The sequence below is a fragment of the Culex quinquefasciatus genome, chromosome 1, assembly GCF_015732765.1.
Source record: "Culex quinquefasciatus strain JHB chromosome 1, VPISU_Cqui_1.0_pri_paternal, whole genome shotgun sequence".
NCBI classification, from domain to species: domain Eukaryota; kingdom Metazoa; phylum Arthropoda; class Insecta; order Diptera; family Culicidae; genus Culex; species Culex quinquefasciatus.
Window position 1 is genome coordinate 27,480,831 of NC_051861.1, and position 26,773 is coordinate 27,507,603.

The 26,773-nt window shown below is 37.0% G+C and overlaps 1 protein-coding gene across 2 annotated transcripts in view; it reads left to right on the forward strand.

Annotated features, from left to right (window-relative positions):
• The first annotated feature begins 10,393 nt into the window (after positions 1-10,393).
• LOC6035632 (homeobox protein B-H2) overlaps positions 10,394-26,773 on the forward strand; it is a 43,475-nt gene continuing 27,095 nt past the window's right edge. For both annotated transcript variants that reach the window (XM_038248567.1, XM_038248568.1), the window contains exon 1: positions 10,394-11,890. In XM_038248567.1, coding sequence (XP_038104495.1) covers positions 11,023-11,890 — 868 coding nt within the window. In that variant the 5' untranslated portion in view covers positions 10,394-11,022. The remainder of the gene's footprint in view (positions 11,891-26,773) is intronic.

A 26,773-nucleotide genomic window follows, 5' to 3' on the forward strand; every position in this document is an offset into this window, starting at 1 on the left:
ATTTAAAGAATTTAAAGAATTTAAAGAATTTAAAGAATTTAAAGAATTTAAAGAATTTAAAGAATTTAAAGAATTTAAAGAATTTAAAGAATTTAAAGAATTTAAAGAATTTAAAGAATTTAAAGAATTTAAAAAATCTAAAGAATTTAAAGAATTTAAAGAATTTAAAGAATTTAAAGAATTTAAAGAATTTGAAGAATTTAAAGAATTTAAAGAATTTAAAGAATTTAAAGAATTTAAAGAATTTAAAGAATTTAAAGAATTTAAAGAATTTAAAGAATTTAAAGAATTTAAAGAATTTGAAGAATTTAAAGAATTTAAAGAATTTAAAGAATTTAAAGAATTTAAAGAATTTAAAGAATTTAAAGAATTTAACGAATTTAACGAATTTAAAGAATTTAAAGAATTTGAAGAATTAAAAAAATTAAAGAATTAAAAAAATTTAAAGAATTGAAAGAATTAAAAGAATTTAAGGAATTTTAAGAATTTAAAGAATTTTAAGAATTTTAAGAATTTTAAGAGTTTAAAGAATTTAAAGAATTTAAAGAATTTAAAGAATTTAAAGAATTTAAAGAATTTAAAGAATTTAAAGAATTTTAAGAATTTTAGGAATTTAAAGAATTTTAGGAATTTAAAGAATTTTAGAAATTTAAAAAAATTAAGAATTTCAAGAATTTTAAAGATTTAAAGAATTTCAAGAATTTAAAGAATTTAAAGAATTTAAAGAATTTAAAGAATTTAAAGAATTTAAAGAATTTAAAGAATTTAAAGAATTTAAAGAATTTAAAGAATTTAAAGAATTTAAAGAATTTAAAGAATTTAAAGAATTTAAAGAATTTAAAGAATTTAAAGAATTGAAAGAATTTAAAGAATTTAAAGAATTTAAAGAATTTAAAGAATTTAAAGAATTTAAAGAATTTAAAGAATTTAAAGAATTTAAAGAATTTAAAGAATTTAAAGAATTTAAAGAATTTAAAGAATTTAAAGAATTTAAAGAATTTAAAGAATTTAAAGAATTTAAAGAATTTAAAGAATTTAAAGAATTTAAAGAATTTAAAGAATTTAAAGAATTTAAAGAATTTAAAGAATTTAAAGAATTTAAAGAATTTAAAGAATTTAAAGAATTTAAAGAATTTAAAGAATTTAAAGAATTTAAAGAATTTAAAGAATTTAAAGAATTTAAAGAATTTAAAGAATTTAAAGAATTTAAAGAATTTAAAGAATTTAAAGAATTTAAAGAATTTAAAGAATTTAAAGAATTTAAAGAATTTAAAGAATTTAAAGAATTTAAAGAATTTAAAGAATTTAAAGAATTTAAAGAATTTAAAGAATTTAAAGAATTTAAAGAATTTAAAGAATTTAAAGAATTTAAAAATTTAAAGAATTTAAAGAATTTAAAGAATTTAAAGAATTTAAAGAATTTAAAGAATTTAAAGAATTTAAAGAATTTAAAGAATTTAAAGAATTTAAAGAATTTAAAGTATTTAAAGAATTTAAAGAATTTAAAGAATTTAAAGAATTGAAAGAATTTAAAGAATTTAAAGAATTTAAAGAATTTAAAGAATTTAAAGAATTTAAAGAATTTAAAGAATTTAAAGAATTTAAAGAATTTAAAGAATTTAAAAAATTTAAAGAATTTAATTTTTTTTAAGAATTTAAAGAATTTAAAGAATTTAAAGAATTTAAAGAATTTAAAGAATTTAAAGAATTTAAAGAATTTAAAGAATTTAAAGAATTTAAAGAATTTAAAGAATTTAAAGAATTTAAAGAATTTAAAGAATTTAAAGAATTTAAAGAATTTAAAGAATTTAAAGAATTTAAAGAATTTAACGAATTTAACGAATTTAACGAATTTAAAGAATTTAAAGAATTAAAAAAATTTAAAGAATTAAAAAAATTTAAAGAATTGAAAGAATTTTAAGAATTTAAGAACATTAAGAATTTAAAGAATTTAAAGAATTTTAAGAATTTTAAGAATTTTAAGAATTTTAAGAATTTTAAGAATTTTAAGAATTTTAAGAATTTTAAGAATTTTAAGAATTTTAAGAATTTTAAGAATTTTAAGAATTTTAAGAATTTTAAGAATTTTAAGAATTTTAAGAATTTTAAGAATTTTAAGAATTTTAAGAATTTTAAGAATTTTAAGAATTTTAAGAATTTTAAGAATTTTAAGAATTTTAAGAATTTTAAGAATTTTAAGAATTTTAAGAATTTTAAGAATTTTAAGAATTTAAGAATTTTAAGAATTTTAAGAATTTTAAGAATTTTAAGAATTTTAAGAATTTTAAGAATTTTAAGAATTTTAAGAATTTTAAGAATTTTAAGAATTTTAAGAATTTTAAGAATTTTAAGAATTTTAAGAATTTTAAGAATTTTAAGAATTTTAAGAATTTTAAGAATTTTAAGAATTTTAAGAATTTTAAGAATTTTAAGAATTTTAAGAATTTTAAGAATTTTAAGAATTTTAAGAATTTTAAGAATTTTAAGAATTTTAAGAATTTTAAGAATTTTAAGAATTTTAAGAATTTAAGAATTTTAAGAATTTTAAGAATTTTAAGAATTTTAAGAATTTTAAGAATTTAAGAATTTTAAGAATTTTAAGAATTTTAAGAATTTTAAGAATTTTAAGAATTTTAAGAATTCTAGGAATTTTAAGAATTTTAAGAATTTTAATAATTTTAAGAATTTTAAGAATTTTAAGAATTTTAAGAATTTTAAGAAATTTAAGAAATTTAAGAATTTTAAGAATTTTTAGATTTTTAGATTTTTAGATTTTTAGGTTTTTAGATTTCTAGATTTTTAGGTTTTTAGATTTCTAGATTTTTAGATTTTTAGATTTTTAGATTTTTAGATTTTTAGATTTTTAGATTTTTAGATTTCTAGATTTTAGATTTTTAGATTTTTAGATTTTAGATTTTAGATTTTTAGATTTTTAGATTTTAGATTTTAGATTTTAGATTTTTAGATTTTAGATTTTTAGATTTTAAAATTAAGATTTTTAGATTTTTAAATCTTTAGATTTTTAGATTTTAGATTTTTAGATTTTAGATTTTTAGATTTTTAGATTTTAGATTTTAGATTTTAGATTTTTAGATTTTTAGATTTTTAGATTTTTTAGATTTTTAGATTTTTAGATTTTTAGATTTTTAGATTTTTAGATTTTTAGATTTTTAGATTTTTAGATTTTTAGATTTTAGATTTTTAGATTTTTAGATTTTTAGATTTTTAGATTTTTAGATTTTTAGATTTTTAGATTTTTAGATTTTTAGATTTTTAGATTTTTAGATTTTTAAATTTTTAGATTTTAGATTTTAAATTTTTAGATTTTTAAATTTTTAGATTTTTAGATTTTTAGATTTTTAGATTTTTAGATTTTAGATTTTTAGATTTTTAGATTTTAGATTTTTAGATTTTTAGATTTTAGATTTTTAGATTTTTAGATTTTTAGATTTTTAGATTTTAGATTTTTAGATTTTAGATTTTTAGATTTTCAGATTTTTAGATTTTTAGATTTTTAGATTTTTAGATTTTAGATTTTAGATTTTTAGATTTTTTTTAGATTTTTAGATTTTTAGATTTTTAGATTTTTAGATTTTTAGATTTTTAGATTTTAGATTTTAGATTTTAGATTTTTAGATTTTAGATTTTTAGATTTTAGATTTTTTAGATTTTAGATTTTTAGATTTTTAGATTTTAGATTTTAGATTTTTAGATTTTTAGATTTTTAGATTTTAGATTTTTAGATTTTTAGATTTTTAGATTTTTAGATTTTTAGATTTTAGATTTTTAGATTTTTAGATTTTAGATTTTAGATTTTTTAGATTTTAGATTTTTAGATTTTTAGATTTTTAGATTTTTAGATTTTTTAGATTTTTAGATTTTTAGATTTTTAGATTTTAGATTTTTAGATTTTTAGATTTTAGATTTTAGATTTTTAGATTTTAGATTTTTAGATTTTTAGATTTTAGATTTTAGATTTTTAGATTTTTAGATTTTTAGATTTTTAGATTTTTAGATTTTAGATTTTTAGATTTTTAGATTTTTAGATTTTTAGATTTTTAGATTTTTAGATTTTTAGATTTTTAGATTTTTAGATTTTTAGATTTTTAGATTTTTTGATTTTTTGATTTTTAGATTTTTAGATTTTTAGATTTTTAGATTTTTAGATTTTTAGATTTTTAGATTTTTAGATTTTTAGATTTTAGATTTTTAGATTTTAGATTTTAGATTTTTAGATTTTTAGATTTTTAGATTTTTAGATTTTAGATTTTTAGATTTTAGATTTTTAGATTTTTAGATTTTTAGATTTTAGATTTTTAGATTTTAGATTTTTTAGATTTTTAGATTTTTAGATTTTTAGATTTTTAGATTTTTAGATTTTAGATTTTTAGATTTTTATTTTTAGATTTTTAGATTTTTAGATTTTTTTTAGATTTTTAGATTTTTAGATTTTTAGATTTTTAGATTTTTAGATTTTTAGATTTTTAGATTTTTAGATTTTTAGATTTTTAGAATTTTAGATTTTTAGATTTTAAGATTTTTAATTTATTGCTTTCTTCTGCAGGGGTTGCGGGACGAGATTTGTTTGGCTATATCTAGCTTGGTGCATGCAGCTCGTGCCATTCCATGTGGTCTAATTCGATGACCATGATCCGTTGCGGTTGTCCAGAGACCGCTGCCATGTTGTTGGTTGATTGCGGCGACGTCGTCGGCGAATCACCTTGGCCGGATGTGCAGCTGCGCACCGACGCGATCACGCTGACCTCGCCCGATGAGTACGTCGCATCTGATTTGCTCCAAGTGCTGATCTGAAAGGGCAGCGGGTAAGATTCTCAATCTCAAACTCCTTTACACATTCACTAATCTCTCTCCCAATCCATTCAGCTCTTTGAAAGTCTGAAATGCCAGCTGATGTTTGGATGCCAGCTCATCATGACTACAAAACACCTACTTACACTGCGCGAATACTTAAGGGCTCCGCTCCGTCGGTCCAGAATGTCATAGTGATTCTGTCCTCGGCAAAGGAGATCGTCAACCCGACTACGCAGCGACAAGCCACGTTCCGGCATCAATTTGGGTGTTAGACCGTCCGCCTGTGCTGTGCTGGTCCAGCGTGGACCCAAAACTGACGGAATTTACCACTAGTCTCTAAGATGTCAATCCACATTTTACCTAAATCGAGTGTACACCTTTGTGTGCAAGTTAATTTTTGATTATAAAACGAAAATAAAAGAAATTTTAAGCAAATCAGTAGTTTTCTGATATGATTAACTATTCCGGAACAGTTTTGAACTATAACGGCCAATTTGAAAGCAAAATATCGACGCTATATCGATACTTTGCAAATTGCATACATCTAGGCGCATTCAAACCGTGAAATTGATGTTGACGGAATCGACAACATTTTTTATCGATTTCGTTGCAATTGTTACCGGACGACTGGTCGAAAACATTCCGAAACGAATTTTAGAACGAATCGAGAACAATGTTGTCGATTTCACGGACAGGATTTCTATCCGTGTAAGAATCGATTTGTCAGAAAACTTTACATAAAAGTCTCCATATTGACTATGTATTATGTCCAATCCTTGGGAAGATACAGCGGTTTAAAAAATTAAAATGTCGAAAAAATAGGTTTTGTGGTGGCTTTTAGCAATTTCTATATGATAGACTTGATTTTTGCGTGTGCGTGGCCGAATGGTTACGCTGTCCACTTTGTAAGCGGATGATTCTGGGTTCAATTCCCATCTGCTCCAACCTTCCATCGGATGAGGAAGTAAAATGTCGGTCCCGGCCTTGGTTGTTAGGCCGTCCAGGTGTAGGAGTCGTCTCCATGCTATAAGTACAAACAACACACCAAACCAAGCCTACTCCGGTGGAATCGCTGGCGGCGGTTGGACTCGCAATCCAAAGTTCAAACACTGGGGTGGAAGGTTCCTTGGAGTAGAAAGAGGTTTGGGTGCTCTCCCCATTCAAGCCTTCGGACTCCTAGGTTCGAGCAGAAACTTGCAATAGAGACCACAAAAGACCCGGGGGTCGTTAATGTGGATGGTTTGATTTTTTTTGAGACTTGATTTTTCAGTTTCGAAAATATTTTTACCGGAAAGCTCGTTCAATTTCCCATGAGTTTGCTTCTGACAGTTTTTCTTGGATGTATGCACCCAAAACTGGCAGCGCTAGTCCGAGAGAATGATGGTCTCGAGTCGAGAGAATAGTGGTACCATTCACGGACGCAGAGAACACAGCTCGAGATGGGCGATAGAACTATTCTCTCGAGGTTCATTTGCAAAAAAAGTTCATCCGTCAAACAAAAAATCAAAAGTGTCGACTACGGGAATCGAACCAGAGACCTTTGACAGACCAACCCAATAACTTAGCTGCCTCGGCGGGGTCGATGTATGACACTTGCTGGAGATTTATTGATTCTGACGAATGAAATCATTTGTTATGATGGTGTGAGTTGGTACCATTATTCTATCGATTTTGGCACTGAGCCCTCAATAAATTTTGAGAGAACGATTCTCTCGACTCTGAATTTTGGGTGTGGGTATGGGGTTTTTTTGTAACATCTTGGGCTATTTCCTCAAAAATTTTGAACGAAAAAAAATTGTGACATCGCCTTAAAATTTTACTTAAAAATAAAAAAATCTCAAATAAGTGGCGTGTATTTTTTCAGAAAGCCCGTTGATTTTCCTACAAGTTTGTCTTTGACCACTTTTTGATACGATGCAACGGCTTCGAGATAAAGTATTTTTTAAATTGCAAAATACAAAAATATTTAAATAACTTACGCCCTTCTCAAATGTTATTTTCGAGTTCAATTGACTCCATATACACATAAATGGCTTGGGGAAATCGGAGAAGGTCGGGTACAAAAGTAATAGAAAAAATTCTGATTTGAGCTGGAATTGCTCGTACACGTGGTTTTAGGGTGCACCCAAAATTCAGAGTCGAGAGAATCGTTCTCTCAAAATTTATTGAGGGCTCAGTGCCAAAATCGATAGAATAATTGTACCAACTCACACCATCATAACAAATAGGGGGATGGCGTCGCTATTTTTAGACCACGTTTTCCACTTTTTCTCATTTAAACCGACTACTTTATCGACTTCATTTTGCTGGGCGAGATAGGACGCCGTCTATTTTCAAACGATGACTCAGCACTTTTCCACTCTTGCGCTTAAAAAAACCAGATGGTAGCACAATGTAACGCCTCGTCCCTATGAGTTCATTCGTCAGAACCAATAAATCTCCAGCAAGTGTCATACATCGACTTCTGACCTCTCCATGGTCACCAAGCTGTGGTGGCCGAGGCAGCTAAGTTATTGGGTTGGTCTGTCAAAGGTCTCTGGTTCGATTCCCGTAGTCGACACTTTTGATTTTTTGTTTGACGGATGAACTTTTTTTGCAAATGAACCTCGAGAGAATAGTTCTATCGCCCATCTCGAGCTGTGTTCTCTGTGTCCGTTAATGGTACCACTATTCTCTCAAATCGAGACCATCATTCTCTCGGACTAGCGCTGCCAGTTTTGGGTGTGGGGACCCTAAACTTTATGCTTCCCCTCGAGTTGAACCTAGGCATTCATTTTTGTCAATTTTTGTAGGTTAGTTCAATCATATAAGCAAGTTTGGGCTCATTTTCAATATATTTAGATTTTTATTGAAAATCCTATGTACAGTATCCCAAAAAGATTTATTTTGAAAATAAAATTGGATTGCACACCCAAAATTCAGAATCGAGATAATCGTTCTCTCAAAATTTTTTGAGGGCTCAGTGTAAAAATCGATAGAATAATGGTACCAACTCACACCATCATAACAAATGAGTTCATTCGTTAGTTGAATCAATAAATCTCCAACAAGTGTCTTACATCGACTTCTGACTTCTCCATGGTCACCAAGCTGTGGTGGCCGAGGCAGCTAAGTCATTGGATTGGTTTGTCAAAGGTCTCTGGTTCGATTCTCGTTGTCGACATTTTTGGTTTTTTGTTTGACGGATGAACTTTTTTTGCAAATGAACCTCGAGAGAATAGTTCTATCGCCCATCTCGAGCTGTGTTATATGCGTCCGTGAATGGTACCACTATTCTCTCGACTCGAGACCATCATTCTCTCGGACTAGCGCTGCCAGTTTTGGCTGCAGCATTACTGAAAATAAATTATGAGATAAACCCACCACCCGTGCAGCGTAGATGTTTACACGTTAGTTCCACTGTTTCAATACCAAAAAGACACCAACAAGACTTCGTGGCGCAGTGGAAAAGAGGTAAACTCACATAAAAGTGATATAGATCGAATCTCGATGTACGCATAAAGGGAGTTGTGGGCATATGATTCTGAATTCTCGTTTACGTTTTCAAAAGGTCCTATGTACATAGGAAACCCACACAGCAAAAAATCCGATGGTAAATTCGCATGCAAAAGCATGCACATCACCTTCGTCATAATAAACACTTAATATTACACACTGCATGTAAATTTTTTGCAAAAACAAAAAAAGTAGCAACCGACGGGAATCAAACCCAGCACCAACAGTGAGGACTGGCGCCTTAGCCCACTCGGCCATCAAACCGAAGAAACTTTGTAAGGATAAACGCATATATCAGCTTGACATTTCTGTCAAGTAGGTTTCCCATACTGATGGACTACATATTTTAGGGTGTAAAATTACATAAAATAATGCAATATTTATTTTACACCCAGGCCTTTTACACGCAGCTGGATTAAGCTTTTTTAGCTGTGCATGGCGCATTGGTTGTTTTGAAAAAGTAATCTAGAATTGATATGACTGTTGTCATATGACACATTACACCCAAAATTCAGAGTCAAGAGAATCGTTCCCTTCAGTGCCAAAATCTCTCTCTTGTGCGCGAGGAAGGAGAGCACTGTTCCCTTCGGACGTTCAAAGATTTTTTTTCCATTGCTGGGTACCACTTTTATGTCGACTCAAGGCTATTATTCTCTCGGACGAGCGCTGGCCAGTTTTGGGTGTAAGGAAGGCGACCTATGGAATGTTAAGTTAAGAAATAGCCACTGAGTCCGCTTTGTAAATGTGGTCCCGATACTATCATGGGTAATGAAAAAAAAAACTTTTTTATAACTTATCTACTGCAAATTTGGGGCTGATTTAACGTCGGATGTGATAGCGTCGTCTTTAGACATCCATTTGCAGAGACTCTGACAAATTGAAAAAAAAATAGCTTTTTAGCTCATGCAAGTCAGCGTCTCTGGACGTTTCTCTTTTTGAACTTATGCCGCCGGGGTAGCATTGATAAGTTCAAATTTGACATTTCCAGCTTCAAGGCTGCGGCATATCACGAACAAATTTGCGAGTCCAATTAAATTGCGACTGCCGCCGGGACAGCTCAACAAATCGAATTCCGTCACCAGGGACTGGTCTCTTTCTTCCTGTGCCACTAGCGCTCACCAAACTGCGACGGCTTTTTTCGATGCTCCAGTTCGCGCCGCGGTTCGCTATTTTACGAAACCTCAGCTCGGGCTCATTATTTAGCGCGACCCGTCAAATCCTGCCTGCGCGCGCCATAATGGCGGCGGCATCCGTTCCAATCGATCTAAATTACGCGATAATTAATTAATACCTTTTCTTCGCTTCGCCCTGCCGTTCCCGGACGGGACGGAATTGCTTTTGCACCGTCTCAGGATTTCAAACTAATTTCAATGTGCAGATTGAGGCAAGCAAAAATAATACAAAAAATAAAAAAAGAGAAAAGTGGCGGCGGCGGCGACGGCGGCAAAAAAAAGCACACCGTCGACGGCTCACTCAACCATCGCTAATTCGTGGTCGTGTTTTAAAAGTGAGTGACACCCACATTGATTTATATTAATGGTCTGACAGGACGCACACCACTTTAGCCGCCGCCGCCGCCCGTTTCGTTGTTTCACCCAGCGCCGAAGGAACGGCCGGGAATCGGGGAACAAGGGCGGCCGCGACGTTGAAATGTGTTAATGGAGAAACAAGAAACGACGGCACCGCCGGCAATAAATAATACATTTAACTCTAAATACTTTTACACTTAGCCTAACTATATGCGCTCAAAAGTCAATTAACTAACCTAACAAATTAGCCTTCACTGTGGCGAACGCGGTTGCTGGTGTGAGTGCGTTCGCATTTGACAGGTCCGACATTTTTAATTCTCCTTTGAAGCCGCCGCCGTCGAGCGGAGATTGGACGCTCTCCGCTGGCTCCGCCCTCTTTTTTTCGTTTCCGTTTTCGTGCGAACGGGTTCCTTTCTCTCCGGGCCGGCTCACTCACACAGGCGCGGCCACAGCGTTGCGCAGCCGTCGCCAGTGTGCGAGTGTATTGGTTTGGAAGCCGCCACTGCTGGCCCGGAGAGTAGGAGAGCGCTTCGCCGTCAGTTTGTCAGTGTCCGCCGTCTTCGAGAGCCGTGTGTTGTTGTTCGTGTTCCAAGTAGGCCGTGTCGTGGCTCTCTTTTTTCGTAGGTCAACGCTTGCTAGCGCTGCCCAGAGTTGCACACACAGGTGAAGGTGGCGTGAAGAGCGCGGCTGACTTGCCATTAGCGGCTTGATTGATTGATTGATTTGAACGCACACACTCTCGCACCTGAGCCGCGTGTCTGGTCCGGGCGAGTTGGAGTTTCGTTCAGTTCATTGTTGTGCGAGGGTGGTGTCAGTCGTGGTGCGGTGCGTTTCGCGGTACGTCGTCGTGTTTGACAAGTGCAGACAACTGAGTGGTGCGTTACGGCGAAAGGAAGAAGAGATGGAACAAACGCAGTTCCGGCGTGAAGGATTATTAGCAGTAGTAGGCAGTGGGTAGTTCCCGTTGAGTGACAACGCACGCACGTGCGGCAAGTGTTTTGTGTATTGAAAACGGTTCCCGAGTTCCGAGGCTGACAAGTGACAGTGACAACCCCTTCGGCAGGGTGTGTACTTAGCGGTACTAAACACGTGTGTGCATAAAACAAACGAAACAAAACCGGCTCAGCAGCAACGCTGTATTCTGTGATTTAGTAGCAAAAAACGTGTAGTGCAAGTAGTTTTAATCATGCTGTGCAGAAGTCCCCCTCCGGCGAGTCCGGCCGTGTCGGAGATCTCCGTCGGATCGCCGAGTCCACCTCCGGTAGACCATCACCATCATCACCTCCACCACCTGTCCCTGCATCCAGCGCATCTTGGCGGCAGCAGCAGCAGCAGTCGAAGATCCGCCGAAGGCGACGACTACTTCAGCCCGCTCAAGCGTCTCCGCATGGAGCAGCCCAGTACAAGTCCCAAATCGGACACAACGAGCCCACCCCCGCGAATCACCCCACCAAGTCCCCCGGCACCTCCACCCGTGGCAGTTGCTCCTACCCTACCCAAGCCCGCCACCGTCGAAGGTGTCAAATCTTTCTCGATAGCGGACATCCTCGGCCGGGACACCGAAAGCAGCAATCGTGATACTGCCCTGGCGCTCCATCACCACCACAGTACGCTCCAGGCGGCGGCCACCAAGATCGTGCGGCCATGGGACCACCTCCGAGGACCCATCCCCGTGCGACCGTTCCTACCCCCGGCCCTGCTCCACTACGAGCACCGGCTAATGCTGGACTACAACGCCCAACTGCAGGAGCACTTTCGGGCGCACGCCCATGCCCAGGTCCAGCTTCTCCGCCACATGAACATGGACATCATCCCCTCGGAAAGTGGATCCGAACGGTCCAGTTCGGCGGCCAGCGGCGATTGCTGCTCGCCCGAGATTGGACGCACCTCGGAGCACCAGTCGTCGCAGTCGTCCTCGTCCGGATCGGGGAACAATAACGGCGGTGGTGGAGGTGGTGGCAAGTCTGGTCAGAAGACAACGCCCAACGGGACGCCACTGGATGCGCTGTTCCAGATGACCAACAAGAACTTTGACGAGGCGAACGAAGATGGGGGTAAGTTATCATTGTTGTGGTTCATTTTGTTGTAACAAAGAATCGTCGATGTGGTGAATGCAACACAGTCGGTCTGGCCGATTGTCAAAAACAGATGGTTTAATTTTGTCTCAAAATAATGTTGAGTGTCACAATTTAATCTTTAATTATCAAAAGTTAAAAATTGGTAAATAAATTAATATTTTTTTGAGTTTTGAACCTATGTCTTATCAAAATTACTCATATAAAAAAACAGAAATAATTAACATCTAACTTGATTATTGGAACGGATCCACAAAAACCAAAAGATTTATGCCTCTACAAACGTACAAAAACATAACTTAAGGGGGGATAACTTGTGACAAAGTTGCCAGATCTTTAAAATTGAAGACTCATTGAATGAGATCCGGCTTCAAAAAAGTACATAAATAAAATATAAGTGGATAAAACTTGAGTCAGGGTTGCCAGATCTTTTATGTTTCAGACTCGTTTGGAAGGTCTCTGAAATATTTTTTCAACGATAACGATTATTGATCCGGAAATAGTTTTCACACAGATAAGTTAGATTCGGTTTTCAAAAAATACATAAATACTAGTTTGAAAGGTCGTTTGATTAATAATGATATTTCTGGGATTTCCAGAATATTGTCTAACTTCCTGATAAATGCAAACACATTTTGAACCTTTTATCGAAACTTCAAACAATTCAAAAGCGATGTAGGAGACCCTAAACCGAGTCGGTTTTTTGAGCAAGATAATATTCTTACCTCAGAGAGGAAAGCAAAATGGAATTTTTTAAGGTTTAAAATTGAAGTTCCACTGTAAGAAGAATATTGAATTGAACACCAGTGTAACTCGTTCGTTTAAATAATTGTGTGAGGAATCCAATCACTGTCGAAGACGAGTGTCCAACCAACTATTATGTAATTGAGAATATTGACATCATTCGCGCACTAATTTGTCCCTTGTTACTTTTATCGATTGTTTAGTACCTTACTAAACATCCACTTTGTGTTTTGCGATGGTTCAATTTCCATTCAATATTTGAATGGCCTTGCAATTTGTGCGGTGGGAAGTTTTCGTTCACAATAGAAAAACTCCGGAAGGTACTTGCAACAAATTGTGCAGCTGTAAAACTTTCGCGCAAGACAATTCCAACATGAGAGCGCAATAACATCACACTAATGATAAGGTACTTACTTTTTAACCATTACCGTCCGTGACAGGCAGCTTCCGGTGTGTGAGCTTCAATTCCAGCTATCCCACTTGATGTTTTATACAATTGTAGTTGTCACTGAAACTTTACGTTCATTACACAATGGGGGTTATGTTGAACAGTTAAAAAAAACTTGCTAAATTTGCGAAATTTAGAATTTTTAAAATTAAAAATCTTTTTTTTATCGGAAGACTTTATTTTAAAATAATACTAAAATTACTTGAAACATAAATTTAAGTTTTTTCACTGTGCTCACAGTTCGATAATCACCACAGCCCAAACTACACGCCTTTCAAATTAACTACACTCTCAACTGCTTCAACCGATTATTGGAGTTGGAGAAGTTCGTTACCATGCACAATAAACGACAATGTCACTTTTTAGTAGCGGCCATGTTTGCGCTAGCAAGCAAGCATTGTTAGCAGCCTGCAACGCCAATTGCAAAGCTTGAGCCAGCCAGCCAGGCCAAACCGTCAGCCGTGACTTATTGGTGCTGAATTAAGACACAGTGCAGGCTTTGGGTGGAAATTGAAGATTAATCCACTTTGTTGAATGCGACTTTTCAACAAGCAGTTCATTTTATCAAACATTTGAATACATTTGATTACAGTTAAAATATAAAATTTATTCAAAAGGTGTTTTTTTATATTTTTGATTAAATAAGTCTCAATTTGTGATGTATATTATTTCCTTTTATTGAGATCCAAAGATGTTTTCAGAAATTGTAGGATTTTGAGTTTTAATTTTCATATTATTCCAATATAAATATTCAATATTGCAAATATTTCGTTTTAGTTTTGAACACATAATCCTATGCAAAGTGGAAAAATAAACTGCAAGTGATATTTTAAACGAATCATATCCAAATACAATCTTTATTGCAATCATAATGAAATACAATATTTTTTCAGAGTATGAAGTTATTTTTATATTTGACAAATCTGACTTAACACGCTCAGGTTTTATTTGACAATGTTAGCATTTATTCCGAATTTTCAAGTGCTTACTTCTTTTTAATCGAATTTTATATAAATTTTCCAATCATCAGAATAAATCGTAAAATATTCAGTTTATTAGACAATTATTTTAAATTATGGCTATTACAAGCATTATTCAAAACGTTTTTCTCCCGGTTGAGAAAAATTTAAATTTCGCACAGTTATGAAACTTTGCAAAATATCAATAAATTAATGAATATAATTTTATTCTAAAGGTTTTCGACTATTTTGAAACTATTCGAAAATTTTAAACATTTCTTAAAAGTAAAAATCTGTAGTTTTGACATAGGACTATGTCTTTACTTACTATATTGGGGGGCCAGTTCAGAAATTCGATCCAAAGCGTCACTTTTAAGCGTTAAAAAAGGGGACATTTTGAACGCTTATATCTTTTTTCCCTGTGAATCAATCCAGATGGTTGGACCACCAATCGAAAGAGGAAGACTTCAGCTATTGTTTAACTACATAGATAGTCTGACTAAACATAGTTAAAGCACTTAAAACATGCAATCAAAATGAGGAATTTTTCAGTACAAATTGGACAGATGACCAATCAGAGCGAGCGTATGCATTCGAGACCGCGCCCCTTTTGTGCCGTTCTCCGGCTGTGCCGCTATTTAAGCAGAAAATTTCGCAAAAGCAAGTCACTTTGGAACGAGCACTCGAACTGTGCACGTCGGGCCGGCGCGGAGCAGCAGCAGCGGCCAATAGAAGAAGAGGACCAGCAACCTGAAGGAAGAACCACCGGCAGCAGAAGGAGGAAATTCGAGCGAAGCGGACGGCGTGGAAGTCGCTATGATGCGGCGGTTCTCATGAAAAATGGCCAATTCGACAGTGGTGGCCAAAACCAGGAGTGGCCGGTGGCCTCAAAGAAGGTTCCCCGGGGCGTGGGGGGACATTTACAGAAACATACTAGTTGTGGCAATATGGGTATCAAAATTCATGGTTTTTGATACTGAACATAATAATGGCCATTTCGACAGTAGTGGCCACAACCTGGAGTGGCCGGTGCCCTCAAAGAAGGTTCCCCCGGGGCCTGGGGGGACATTTACAGAAACATACGAGTTGTGGCAATATGGGTATCAACATTCATGGTTTTTTATACTGAACATAATAATGGCCATTACGACAGTAGTGGCCACAACCAGGAGTGGCCGGTGCCCTCAAAGAAGGTTCCCCCGGGGCGTGGGGGGACATTTACAGAAACATACGAGTTGTGGCAATATGGGTATCAAAATTCATGGTTTTTGATACTGAACATAATAATGGCCATTTCGACAGTAGTGGCCACAACCTGGAGTGGCCGGTGCCCTCAAAGAAGGTTCCCCCGGGGCCTGGGGGGACATTTACAGAAACATACGAGTTGTGGCAATATGGGTATCAAAATTCATGGTTTTGATACTGAACATAATAATGGCCATTTCGACAGTAGTGGCCACAACCTGGAGTGGCCGGTGCCCTCAAAGAAGGTTCCCGGGGCCTGGGGGGACATTTACAGAAACATACGAGTTGTGGCAATATGGGTATCAAAATTCATGGTTTTTGATACTGAACATAATGGCCATTTTGACAGTAGTGGCCACAACCTGGAGTGGCCGGTGCCCTTAAAGCAGGTTCCCCGGGGCCCGGAGGACTTTTACAGAACCATACGAGTTGAGGCATATTGGTATCAAAATTCATGGTTTTGATACTGTACATGAAAATTGCCATTCCGACAGTAGTGGCCACAACCTTGAGTGACCGGTGATCTCAAAGCAGGTTTCCCCGGGGCCCGGAGGGTCTTTAACACAACCATACGAGTTGTGGCAATATGGATATCAAAATTCATGGTTTTGATACTGAACATGAAAATTGACATTTCGACCGTAGTGGCCACAACCTGGAGTTGCCGGTGCCCTCATAGGAGGTTCACCTTGGGAGAACATTTATGACAATTTTGCCGACAAATCTATGAAACAAAATAAAATAATCTTATTTCAGATTTCACTAGCAATCCAAAAACACATTCAAATTGTTTGGTCCTATGTCTTTCGGTTATGTCTCTGACATACCATCTTGAACTTTTTTTTTTTGAAAAAGTCCAATAAACCAAATTTTATGTTTTTGCTTTTTGGGTGTTTTTTAATACCCCTGACTCAAGGCGGTTTCAAAAACACTAAAAAAGCAAAAACTGCAAATTTGATTTATTGGACCTTTTCAAAAAAAAAAACTCCAGAAATGTACCCAAATTTATATAACAAATTCAGTAACAAACGTTGAGCAATTTATTTCATATATTTTACAATCGTTTGTACAAGTCTTTTTTTTAATAAAAATTTGTGTTTAGCAAAAAAGAATATCTTGCTCTCAAATTTTTGAGAACCATAAAGGCAGAGAACGTTTGCGTTTATTTTCAAAAAATTATGTACGCTTTTAATTAGAAACAGTTTTTAAATGACAATTTCACTTGTTCTTTTTTAATAAATTTAAGACATTGCAGTTTTTCTGTAAAAATAATTATTTTCGCAAATGTTTTAATTTCAATTTAAGAAAATAAAAAAATCACATAAAGAAGGCGACTTGCAATGTTATCAAACATTTTCAACATTTCTTTTTTCTTTTAATCAATTATTTAAAAAAATAAGTATCTTTAAAACATCACATTCTTGGAGGAAACATTAAATTTTCAAAATACAATTATTTACAAAGCTTATATACAAGTTTTCTATGGGACAAGTGGCAAATATTTCTGACTGGCGGACTATTTTTTTAACTTCATCATCTCGGTACGAGAATTGAACTCGCGATCTCTGTATTGGATATCCAGCACGCCGCAAGCCGAAACCCATACCCTACCGGTCAGTATTCCCAGTGAGTAGAATAACTCTTTTAAGGGGTCTCACTTTGCCGAGCCAGACAGGATTCGAACCCATCACCTTCCGCTTACAAGGCGAAACCCGTAACCTCACGGCCATGATAGCTCGACAAACAAATATAAGTTCAATTAAGCATGCAAAAACTGAATTTCAAGCTTTTTTCTTATCAAAGTTGTTCAAGTGCATTCCATCGATTTATATAGGTATCAGAAACAACTCATATTTCTACACCCAAAACTGGGCAACGCTTGTCCGAGAGAATAATGGCCTCGAGACGAAAGAACAGTGATCCCATTTACGGACACAGAGAACACAGCTCGAGATGGGTGAAAGAATTATTCTCTCGAGGTTCATTTGCAAAAAAAAAGTTCATCCGTCAAAACAAAAACCAAAGGTGTCGAGTACGGGAATCGAATCATAGACCTTTGGCATACTAACCCAATGACTTAACTGGCTCGGCCACCACAGTTTGGTGGCTAAGGAGTGGTTAGATGTCGATGTATGACACTCGTTGAAGATTTATTGCATGAATTAGCGAATGAACTCATTTTTTATGGTGGTTGGTGAGTTGGTAGAATTATTCTCTCGATTTTGGCGCTGAGCCCTCAAATAGTTTTGAGGGAACGATACACTCGACTCGAAATTTTGGGTGTAGCATATAAGTTACGCCTTTGCAAATACTTTGAAGATATATCCCTCGATTCTAGTTTAGTACAAAGGGAGAATTCTAGACTTTTTTTTATTAGATCCTCAAAACATATGAAACACATTAGCTTATAGGAAACGTGAGGAAAGTACTATTTTGCGAGAGTATAGGCCTCTCGCGTGTTCATTCGTTCACTGAAACAGTTCATCCTATTGAGTGGCTTATATGGACAAATGACCGCCACTTAGTCACCGAACTATGCCGGTTCAATATGCCGAAGGTCTTGGGATCGAGTCTCGGCACCGGTACTTTTTTTGACAGATGAACTTTCTTTGGAAATGAACCTATGAGTAATGTACTCTTGGTAATTTCGGGATTTATCCTGTTCGTCCGCACACAGTAACATTTTACTACCGAACCGTGCTCTTTATCCTCTCGTATGCCGATGCCCAGTTCTGGGTTACTGTTGCAACACGGTAGAAGATTTCATGTTTTCGGATTTTGAGGATTTTTTGAATAGGAGAGTTACTTGAATATGTTGAAGGAAAAAAACTAGATTGAGTATTTGAAATTGAAGTTCAAAAAATTATGCAAAATTATTTCCCTGAAAAGTTACTTGCATCAATTTTCTCTGAAATGTGTTAAAAGTTAAGATACATTTTCAATTTTTAAATCAGTTAAAAAAGGACTCTTGTTTATTAGGCAATTTTGAAATTATCAACTTTGACCATCAACTTATTCACAAATATGTTTTTTATGACAAATCTAAAATAACATTATTTTAGAATTTCATAAAATGTTTCTTCCTTAAAAAAGAAAGAAAATTAAAACTCCTTTACAAATCATTGCAACCCGTTACAACCCCCCTGCCACGTGCTGCTCACATATCGCGCCAGTCCCTGATTGCGCGATGGCGTGCGTTTAGTGGCACCAACTTAGCACTAATATGGCAGCCTCAAAAGTTCACATCGTGCCGTGTTTCGGTGCCAACTTTGCTGTTGCTGCGCTATCTTGTCAGCCCTGTACCAGCACAGCCTGCGCTACCTCCTTCTTGTGAAATTTATTAGCCCTGCTCATGCAACTTTCATGATGGTTTCGCGCGGTTGCCTAGGTGTGTAACGGCAAGCAGGGCGCAAAAAAAAAGTGAATTAAAATTAGATTAGTGATTTACAAATGAGATATGATTATCACGGCCGGGGCATGGCCCAAAACGGAGAGCACCCTACAGAGCCAGAGGGGGTTTGTTGTAATATATTTTGTTCCAGCGCGAACATGAGAGAGAAAAAAAGAAGCTTGATTAAGGGTGGCCGCGGAGCGGCAGCAATGAGGTTGTTTTTTTCTACTTGTAATTAAAAATGTTAACTTATTTAAGGCTGGTTCGGGTGTTGCGTGATCGAAATCATCATGTGCGCGCGCGCGCGCTTAAATTTAACCTGTTTTCTGACATTACAAACTGGCTGCAGTGTTGCCAGCGTCGTGCGCGAAAATTGAAACCATTTTGCCTAGTGTCTGTTGCGATCTGATGTAGATTAGCATAGTGCAGCCAAGCAGCTTAGGCTAAAACAAGCCAGTAACGAGCTTCTAGTTATAGCGAAATAGCAGCAGCAGCATTAGGGCTTATCAAGATCGAGACGTGCGCGTCAAGAGACATGTCTCGTGTCTGAGCCTCCTCTTAAGTGCATCGTTTTGTACACTTGCACGTCTGAAGATCGGTTTGTGATTTGGACGTGATTAGAGTGAGGGGTGTTGCTTATTTGTGAATAAAACATAAATTAGTTTGACTTGAAAAAACTGAAGAAATAGAACTTATACAAATTTATTCAATACATTTTTACTCTTTTGAGCTCACTTTTTCAATTTTTTCCTCTGTTTGGATATATAATTTAGATCAACTTTTGTGCTACTAATTTTTTATTGATCTTGTTTTAATTTAATTTGATTTTTGTACAAATTGTGTACAAATGGCTTCTCATTAATTTAAAAACAAAAAAAAAATATTTAGTTCAAGGCATGGTAAATCTTGTTCCTAAACAAAAGCTTTCATGACGACATTGGTAAAAAATATTTTTTATATGAAGCGTGGGCAATCGCTTAACCCCCTAAAAAGTCCACGTGGTTTATGGAAGTCAAAAGCGGGTTGAAAAATAATTTCGGACATTTTTTTTATAAGATTTCTGATATAGATTTATTCAGATGTTAATTTTTAGATTTATTTAGGCGTTGAGGAACTAAAGTTCCTAATTATACTCTTGAGCTCACTTTTCACTAATATATATCGTAAGTTCGTAAAAAAAAATAATTTCAAGTTTCAAGTCAGTTTCTCAAAATTTAAAATAAATAGTATAACAAAATAAAAACAGTTGTGCTGCTGTACAAGACGCACAAAATATTACTGAAATTAAAAAAAAGTTATTTATTTCCAAAAAAATTACGACTTTTATAGATGTGTGGTCCCAACATTATTTAATAGCTCATAGGTGTTCTATATAACTTGAAATACAAAATACATGTTCTTTATTGTTTTAAAAGTTTGTTTTCTTCTCAAATAAATTAGCTATAAAAAGTAAACTTTTAACTGATCAAACCAAATCCCAAACAGAATCCGCTTCCGCTCAAAACATAAAGAAGTTGTTAACCTTATTGGATTTGATTAATAAAAACATCAGAAATTCAGAAGGAAACAAAAAAAAAATGTCTCCAAACATTCATTTGAGTTTATTTAAGGTTCAGTACACTCGAAAGAGTATTTCAAAAGTGTATACAACACAGCAAAAAAGCTTGTAATTTATTAAGGCATTTTTTGTCTTTAATGTATTATGATAATAAATTTAAACAAAATGTTAACAAAAACTGAACTGAAATTCGGTCATATTTGAACTTTGTTAATTTCACCGAATTGGGTCCTAAAATTAAGCTTAAATTTTTGATATTATTGATCACAACGATAAAGCTTATTTTTCTGAGTACAATGACCCTTTGAACAACGGCTAAGGATTTAAAATGTATTTTTAGTTCATTTTTTTAAAATTAACTTCACGGCCCTTTTTGACAGAAAAGGTCCTACTTGACAGCTCGTTCCAAGGGGACCATAGTTGATCCATCGAAAAAATGTTGGCTTGTCATTTTTTTTTGCATTAAAATGAAAAAAAGTGATCCAAAATGGGTTTTAATCGTGTTTTTTACTGTTGTACAGCAATTCCCCACGAAAACAGCATGATTCGAAAAAAAAGTTCGTTATTGAAATACGAAACTTTTGGTACCCTAACATGTGAAAAAAGTCAATTTTTCCCGTTTTTGTAATTTTCCCATTTTTGCGCGTGGCGCGTCGAAAAACCCAGTTTTTATTTTTAAAAAATCGTATCTCAGAGTATTTAAAACATAACTTCACCATTTTTTGATATGTTATTTAAAATTTTCCGAGGAATCTGATAAACATATTTTTAGACATAGGCTCTTTGGTCCCGAGACCTTCAAAATAGTATTTTAAGTTTTCATACGACCTTTTCAAATGATAAGCTAGATTTTTGGAACTTCTTACTTTTTTCATAAATAGCCAAACTAATCACCTTTCTTTTGCGCCTAAGACAGCTAAAATCGGACGAAATGGCGCGGAGATATGATATTGATTTTTTAAAATCAACAAAAACCTTTATTTCTTCTACCAAAATAGTGCAAAATTTGGACCATAAATCTTAGTTAAAATTCCGTTTTTAAATAATTTATGGAGCAGATGCATTTTTGCTTACTAAACGTGATAATGTGAATTTTGGTTTGAAGCGTTCATAATATTTGAAAAAATGTTCTTTCTTGACAGAGAAGATTATCAATGGCTCTTCAAAATTCACTCATTTTAATGCCCTTTTAGGCTGGTACAAATATTTTTAAAAGTTTTTGTCCCCCCCCCCTTCAAAATTGGCCCGAAAAATCAGGGGGCAAAAAAAAATTTTTTACAATAAACTTCAAAATTTCAATGAAAATTCAAGTGCAACCAGCTGAAATCAAATTAAAATACATTCTCCTGCGTTTAAAATCATTTTTAGCATGTTTGGGTTTATTAAAAAATCTTAAGATTTTTTGAAAATTTTCGATGCAAAATCTTTTTTTTCGATACAATTTTTGTTTTTGTCAGATCTTAGATTTTTTGAAAACTAATGATTGCAAAACAACTGAACTAGTGTAAAATGCATTTTAAAACACTTTTTACATTTAAATGTGAAGACTATGGCTTGTTATTTAAATTTTTATATTTTTTTATTTTTTTGCCCCCCCCTTGACCTCGGCCAGGGCCGAGGGACAAAAACTTTTTTAAATATTTGCATCGGCCTTATAACATAGCGACTAAAATGCAACGGTGCAGTTTTACAGCTGGGCACCTACTTTGTAAAATCTTATTCGCTTGCGAACTTTCTTCACGCGCGAAAGAAAGAGGAGACGAAAGAAGCAAAAGAAAATCGCGTCCGAACTTTGCAAAGAAAAGCAATCAGTCAATGATTTTTTGTGAGTCTCATTGTTAGCGCCACTTAAATTAATTGTCTTAGGTTTTGTTCACAAACGTTGTTCATCTACGAAAAGTGACAGGCCATTTGGTGACGTGTGACGTTACACGCACAAGTGTAGTAGTGAAATCTGTGTTCCAACGATTAACCCAGATGATGATTTTTGTGAGTTTCATTTTACCGTTCTTTTTTCGCGAGAGAGGAGAGCCATGTTCCTTTCCGATTATTTTCTGTTGATGAGCGTCAAAAGATTTTCTTTTGATGAAGATTCTTCCATCACTGTTGTTGATTGTTTTAGACCGATATGCAACCGATTTATAGAGCAGTTAGGGCTTTAAGACCCAAATATCTGCATGTGCTCTCTGTTTTGTCTGACCTTTCGCTAAAGACCACCCCAACTGAGTCAGCGCCTGCCACGTTCTCCGGTAAGGGAAAACCCCATCTGCCATCGCCATCGCAACTTCAACCGGACTGTCTTAATTAGCACCACGCCGCTGAGCTGACTGTTGCAGGATGTAAACAAAGAGTGACATTTGAGCTTATTTGCGTTCCGTCAAAGTCTGCGCTCTCTCCCTCTCTGGGGGTGATAAAATCTTCTCCTGCAGAAGAAGAGTCGTCGCTGCGTCATTGTTTTGCATACCCAAGGAAGGAGACCCTTCGCGTCGAGGGGTCTCCCAATCAAGATAAAGAATTTGTGTGCGGAATTAGCTCTGCTGTGCGAGCTCTCGCGTTTCGGTGTCCCGAAAAAAAAGAACCCGCACAAACTCATAATGTGTGAGTGTGTGGCGTGCATAAATATGACTGCATTAATAAGGTAATTACTGGGCGATCGCTTCAATACCCGCCGCCGCCGTCGCAACGCCCCTCGCGCAAACGTCAAACCGAAGGCTGCTGAGCCTTTTCAGAGCTTACACACATGAATATTAACACCAGGTTCGTGTTCCTTTTCATTTCGGCAAGCCGAATCCTTTTGATCTTTTGCGGCACGGCGGCTCGGTTTTTTTTTGCGAATTGCCGCCCCACTGCCCTACCCCTCGGCCGTCAGTGCGAAAACAAGCGATAAAATGACAGGCGTGAAGCGCGCGGTTTGGTTTTTGTTTCGAGCGAGTTGTTTTTGTCTGCTGCATCGGTGGGCCCCTTGGTTTTTTGACAGTTGGTTGAACTTTGGGCCGCGGCGCGGCCAAGGTCGAAATGATTATCACCTGTCATAAAGGATCGCGCAGAGTGTCACTTGGCGTGGCAATAAAAGTAGGCGACGCTGATTTGCGCGCGGGCCTACTAGATCGACGCGGAATCGGTGCTGCAAAGTCAGCGGTTCCGCGGCGACGACGAACGGATGGACTGGGCTGCTGTGGCCCTAATTGGCTTGCCACGGTCGGGTGCAATAAATCATCATAATTTCTGACTAATAATCTTTAACTGGCGGTGGCTGCCGCTGCTGCTGGAGTTGTCTTTCGTAATACCGCACAATCTGGCGTGGTATTCGAGGCATCATGACTCATCGCGGCTTAAGAAGACCCTTGTGGAAATTCCAGAAAGTCATTTGGGTTCAGGAATTGCTGGAGGGCGGAACAGATCAAAGGGCGTTTTGTTCACTGAAGATATTGACAGAGTTGACAGACTGACAGAGTTGACAGATTTGACAGAGTTTACAGATTGGCAAAGTTGGCAGATTGACAGAGTTGACAGATTGTACTCTCAACAACACGACGCGCTAGCGATGCATGCCTTTCCAATGCCTACTTTGTTTCCAGCGCCCTGCGGTTCAACCTGGCGCCTGTGAACTCAATTCCCTGGGAATCCAATTACGGATGCCTTTTGGGAACCGATGGCCGCTAACTTTCACACCCGAAATTCCATTATCGGCGTAATTGAAAACGTAAACAAGCGGTCCAATTTTGCGCGTCCTTCAATTTTCCAAACTCGCCGATAATGAGAATCTCGTCTCGGGGTCGGAACCCGATCCCTTTTCACTGGTTGCCAGCGGCAACAACAACAAGAATCAGGGCAAAACCAGAAGCAAAATCACGTACCACCTCGGATCATCATTATCGGGGATCGGGTTCTGGCCGGCGTTGCCACGGCCACCGCAGCTATCGCTTTAATCGAGATTAAATTTCCACTTCCAGAAGCTTCTGGTTTCTCGGTTAACCACGCAACGAGGGAAAATTTGCATTTTGCGCGCCCCTTCCTGAGCCAAATTGGCGTCTCTGCAGCCGCCGCCGCTGCGCAACGGGGGGTGATAAATCAAAATCCAATTACCGAAAATATGATGATTCGCTCGTCCGCGGGGATCGATTCCGGGCAAGGTCGTCGAAGCTGACCGCAAGATTGAAAAATTGGTGGCGTCCCAAGCCGCGTGGGAAACGCACAAGTTTGCGTTCCGCGCGAGAAACGCAACATTTGACAGCTAGTGTGCGTCGCGCAAGGGCAACTAAGTCGGTAAGTTATTGACTGGTCGAATTCCTTGTCTCAGCAAGTCTCGGTGCAACGGGTGGCAACAAGACGAATGCAAGGTGAACGAGCGGGAAAACGAGAAAATAACACGTTATACTCAATTTGATACACCCGATTTAGATTGATCCAACAATTATGTTATTGTCGGTTTCGTTTTGCGGTCGTTTTTTGTGGATTCCCTCTTCGTTGTGTATTTGGGAATTCCAACGGGCTGACACTTCCTCTTGGAAGGTGTTGTTGATCCGACCTAATCAGGTGATCCTGACGTGTACACCGTCCCGGAACGAATGCCGGGTTTCGCATTCGTCACACGGAAACCCCTCGCGGACAGGTACCGCCGAAATCAATTGGAAAAGGTGCGCGCCGAATCGGGCTGGCAACACTGCAACACGCTGTCAGTGCAAGTCACTCAAATGCGCGCCTTTAAATTAGCACGTTGCGCATGTCAGTGCAGCGGAATCTTTCAAGCAACTCGCTCTAATGAGCGCATCACTGACACTAATGTTTGACAGCGCGAAGATTCGGAGATTGTTTCAATTGTTGAAAAGAACGGCCGACAGATGGCCAATCGGAGGGTAAGAACGCGAGTTGGCAAAGTCGACTATGTCGACTCAAATCAAATTCGCCAACATCTTCATCTTTCAACCGGGAACGCAAAAATGACGCACTGTCAGCTGTCAAAACAACGTTCTGGACCGCAGAGTGCCTGACCAAACTGACAGCTCGCCGTTTAGCTGCGCTCATCAGCTTGACGCGGTGCGGTTCAAAGAGCCGGCCAACGAACGGATAATGGTGAGAAGGAAAGGTGGAGGCCCTCACACCTTCAAACACGCAAGAGATCCGCTCGCTCGCTCTCTCGGAGAGCCCGGCTCGCTCTCGGCGCAAAAAAAAAAAATGAGCAGCCCGACGAAGCAAGCGGTGAAACCGGGTCGGGGAATATAATCAACCGGTACTAAAGTGATTAAGTCAATCAATGAAAAATTGATGATCTGTCGGCGAGTCGCTTTGAAGTCGTCGCAGTCGACGTAGTCGACCGAGCGCTGATTTCTTCTTCCTTTGGCGCGCCTTCTTGTTTAAATTTTGGGGGCTCGCTAATAAGCCTTGATAGGGTTGTAAAAATCCGAGTCCGGGAATCGAGTTAATTATGATGATATATTTTAATAATTTTTCGCCCCGGATCCCAGCGCTTCGCGCGGCTATTTATTTAAATCGTTTCCCAATATCGACTCAGGAAAGAAGCTCCACGAAGCCGAACCCATCGGCTTTTTGTTTCATTTAAATCAAAAGTTTATTGGCCTCCGCCGTGTCGGCGGTTGAAAACTGCGCGCTACCGAAAAAGCCGAGCTTGGGCGCCAGTCGGCAAAGTGGTGTAAGTGAAAATTGGCCTTAATTGGTTTCAATCAAAGGCGGCCGCGCCGATTTCCCACCGGGAATTGGGGCGCTAGACGAACTTGTAGTAGTCGAAAAATGGTCGGCGAAACCTATTTTGAGCCGTTTTGTAGCTTTGGGGAGCTGTTTTCGTTATGTCGACTACGTCGACTTTGAGTTTAAGTGGTTTAAAATGATGAATTTGTCAGTGCAAGCCACATCTGTCCACTTCCGCTGTGTTTAAACTGTGAGAAGCCTTATTTTGTTATGTCGACTATGTCGACTCATTCAGAAAATCGCGCGGTTCTTTTTAAGTTTTTTGGAGAGTCCGAGTCAAACAGTTGAGTGCAGAACAACACCGTCATTTTTTGAATCGTCCCCACGCGAAGCCGGATGTCGTTAGCCGACCTCATCCGTTGTGTGCGAAACCACAAACAGGACAATCAATCACACACACAGGCGCAATCGAACCCGTCCGAGCCGCCGCCACTGCTCGGCGGCTCCTCAGAAAACTAATTAACGCCGGCAACAAATTAGATTTGAAAGCCTCGCGCGATCTACCCGAGCTCTGGGGTCCAAAATGGGTTTATAATTTGCCCGCTCACCGCTACAGTGGGACCACCCCGAAGTCGGACTAACGGGCCCGGCTGGTTGGTGTCGGGTTGCCGGAAGCTGCTGCTGCTCCCCCGCTTGAAAAATGGGAAATTAATTGAAACCGCGGTGACCCAAAATCTGCCAGGTCACCCGGCAATACGGGGGTTCGACTGTACTGTCCGGGGCCTCCCATGCTGCTGCGGCCTCACTTTAACCGGCGAGAGAGAGAGAGAGAGAACCGGCGTGCGATAGAGTTATTACTCCTGCATTGATC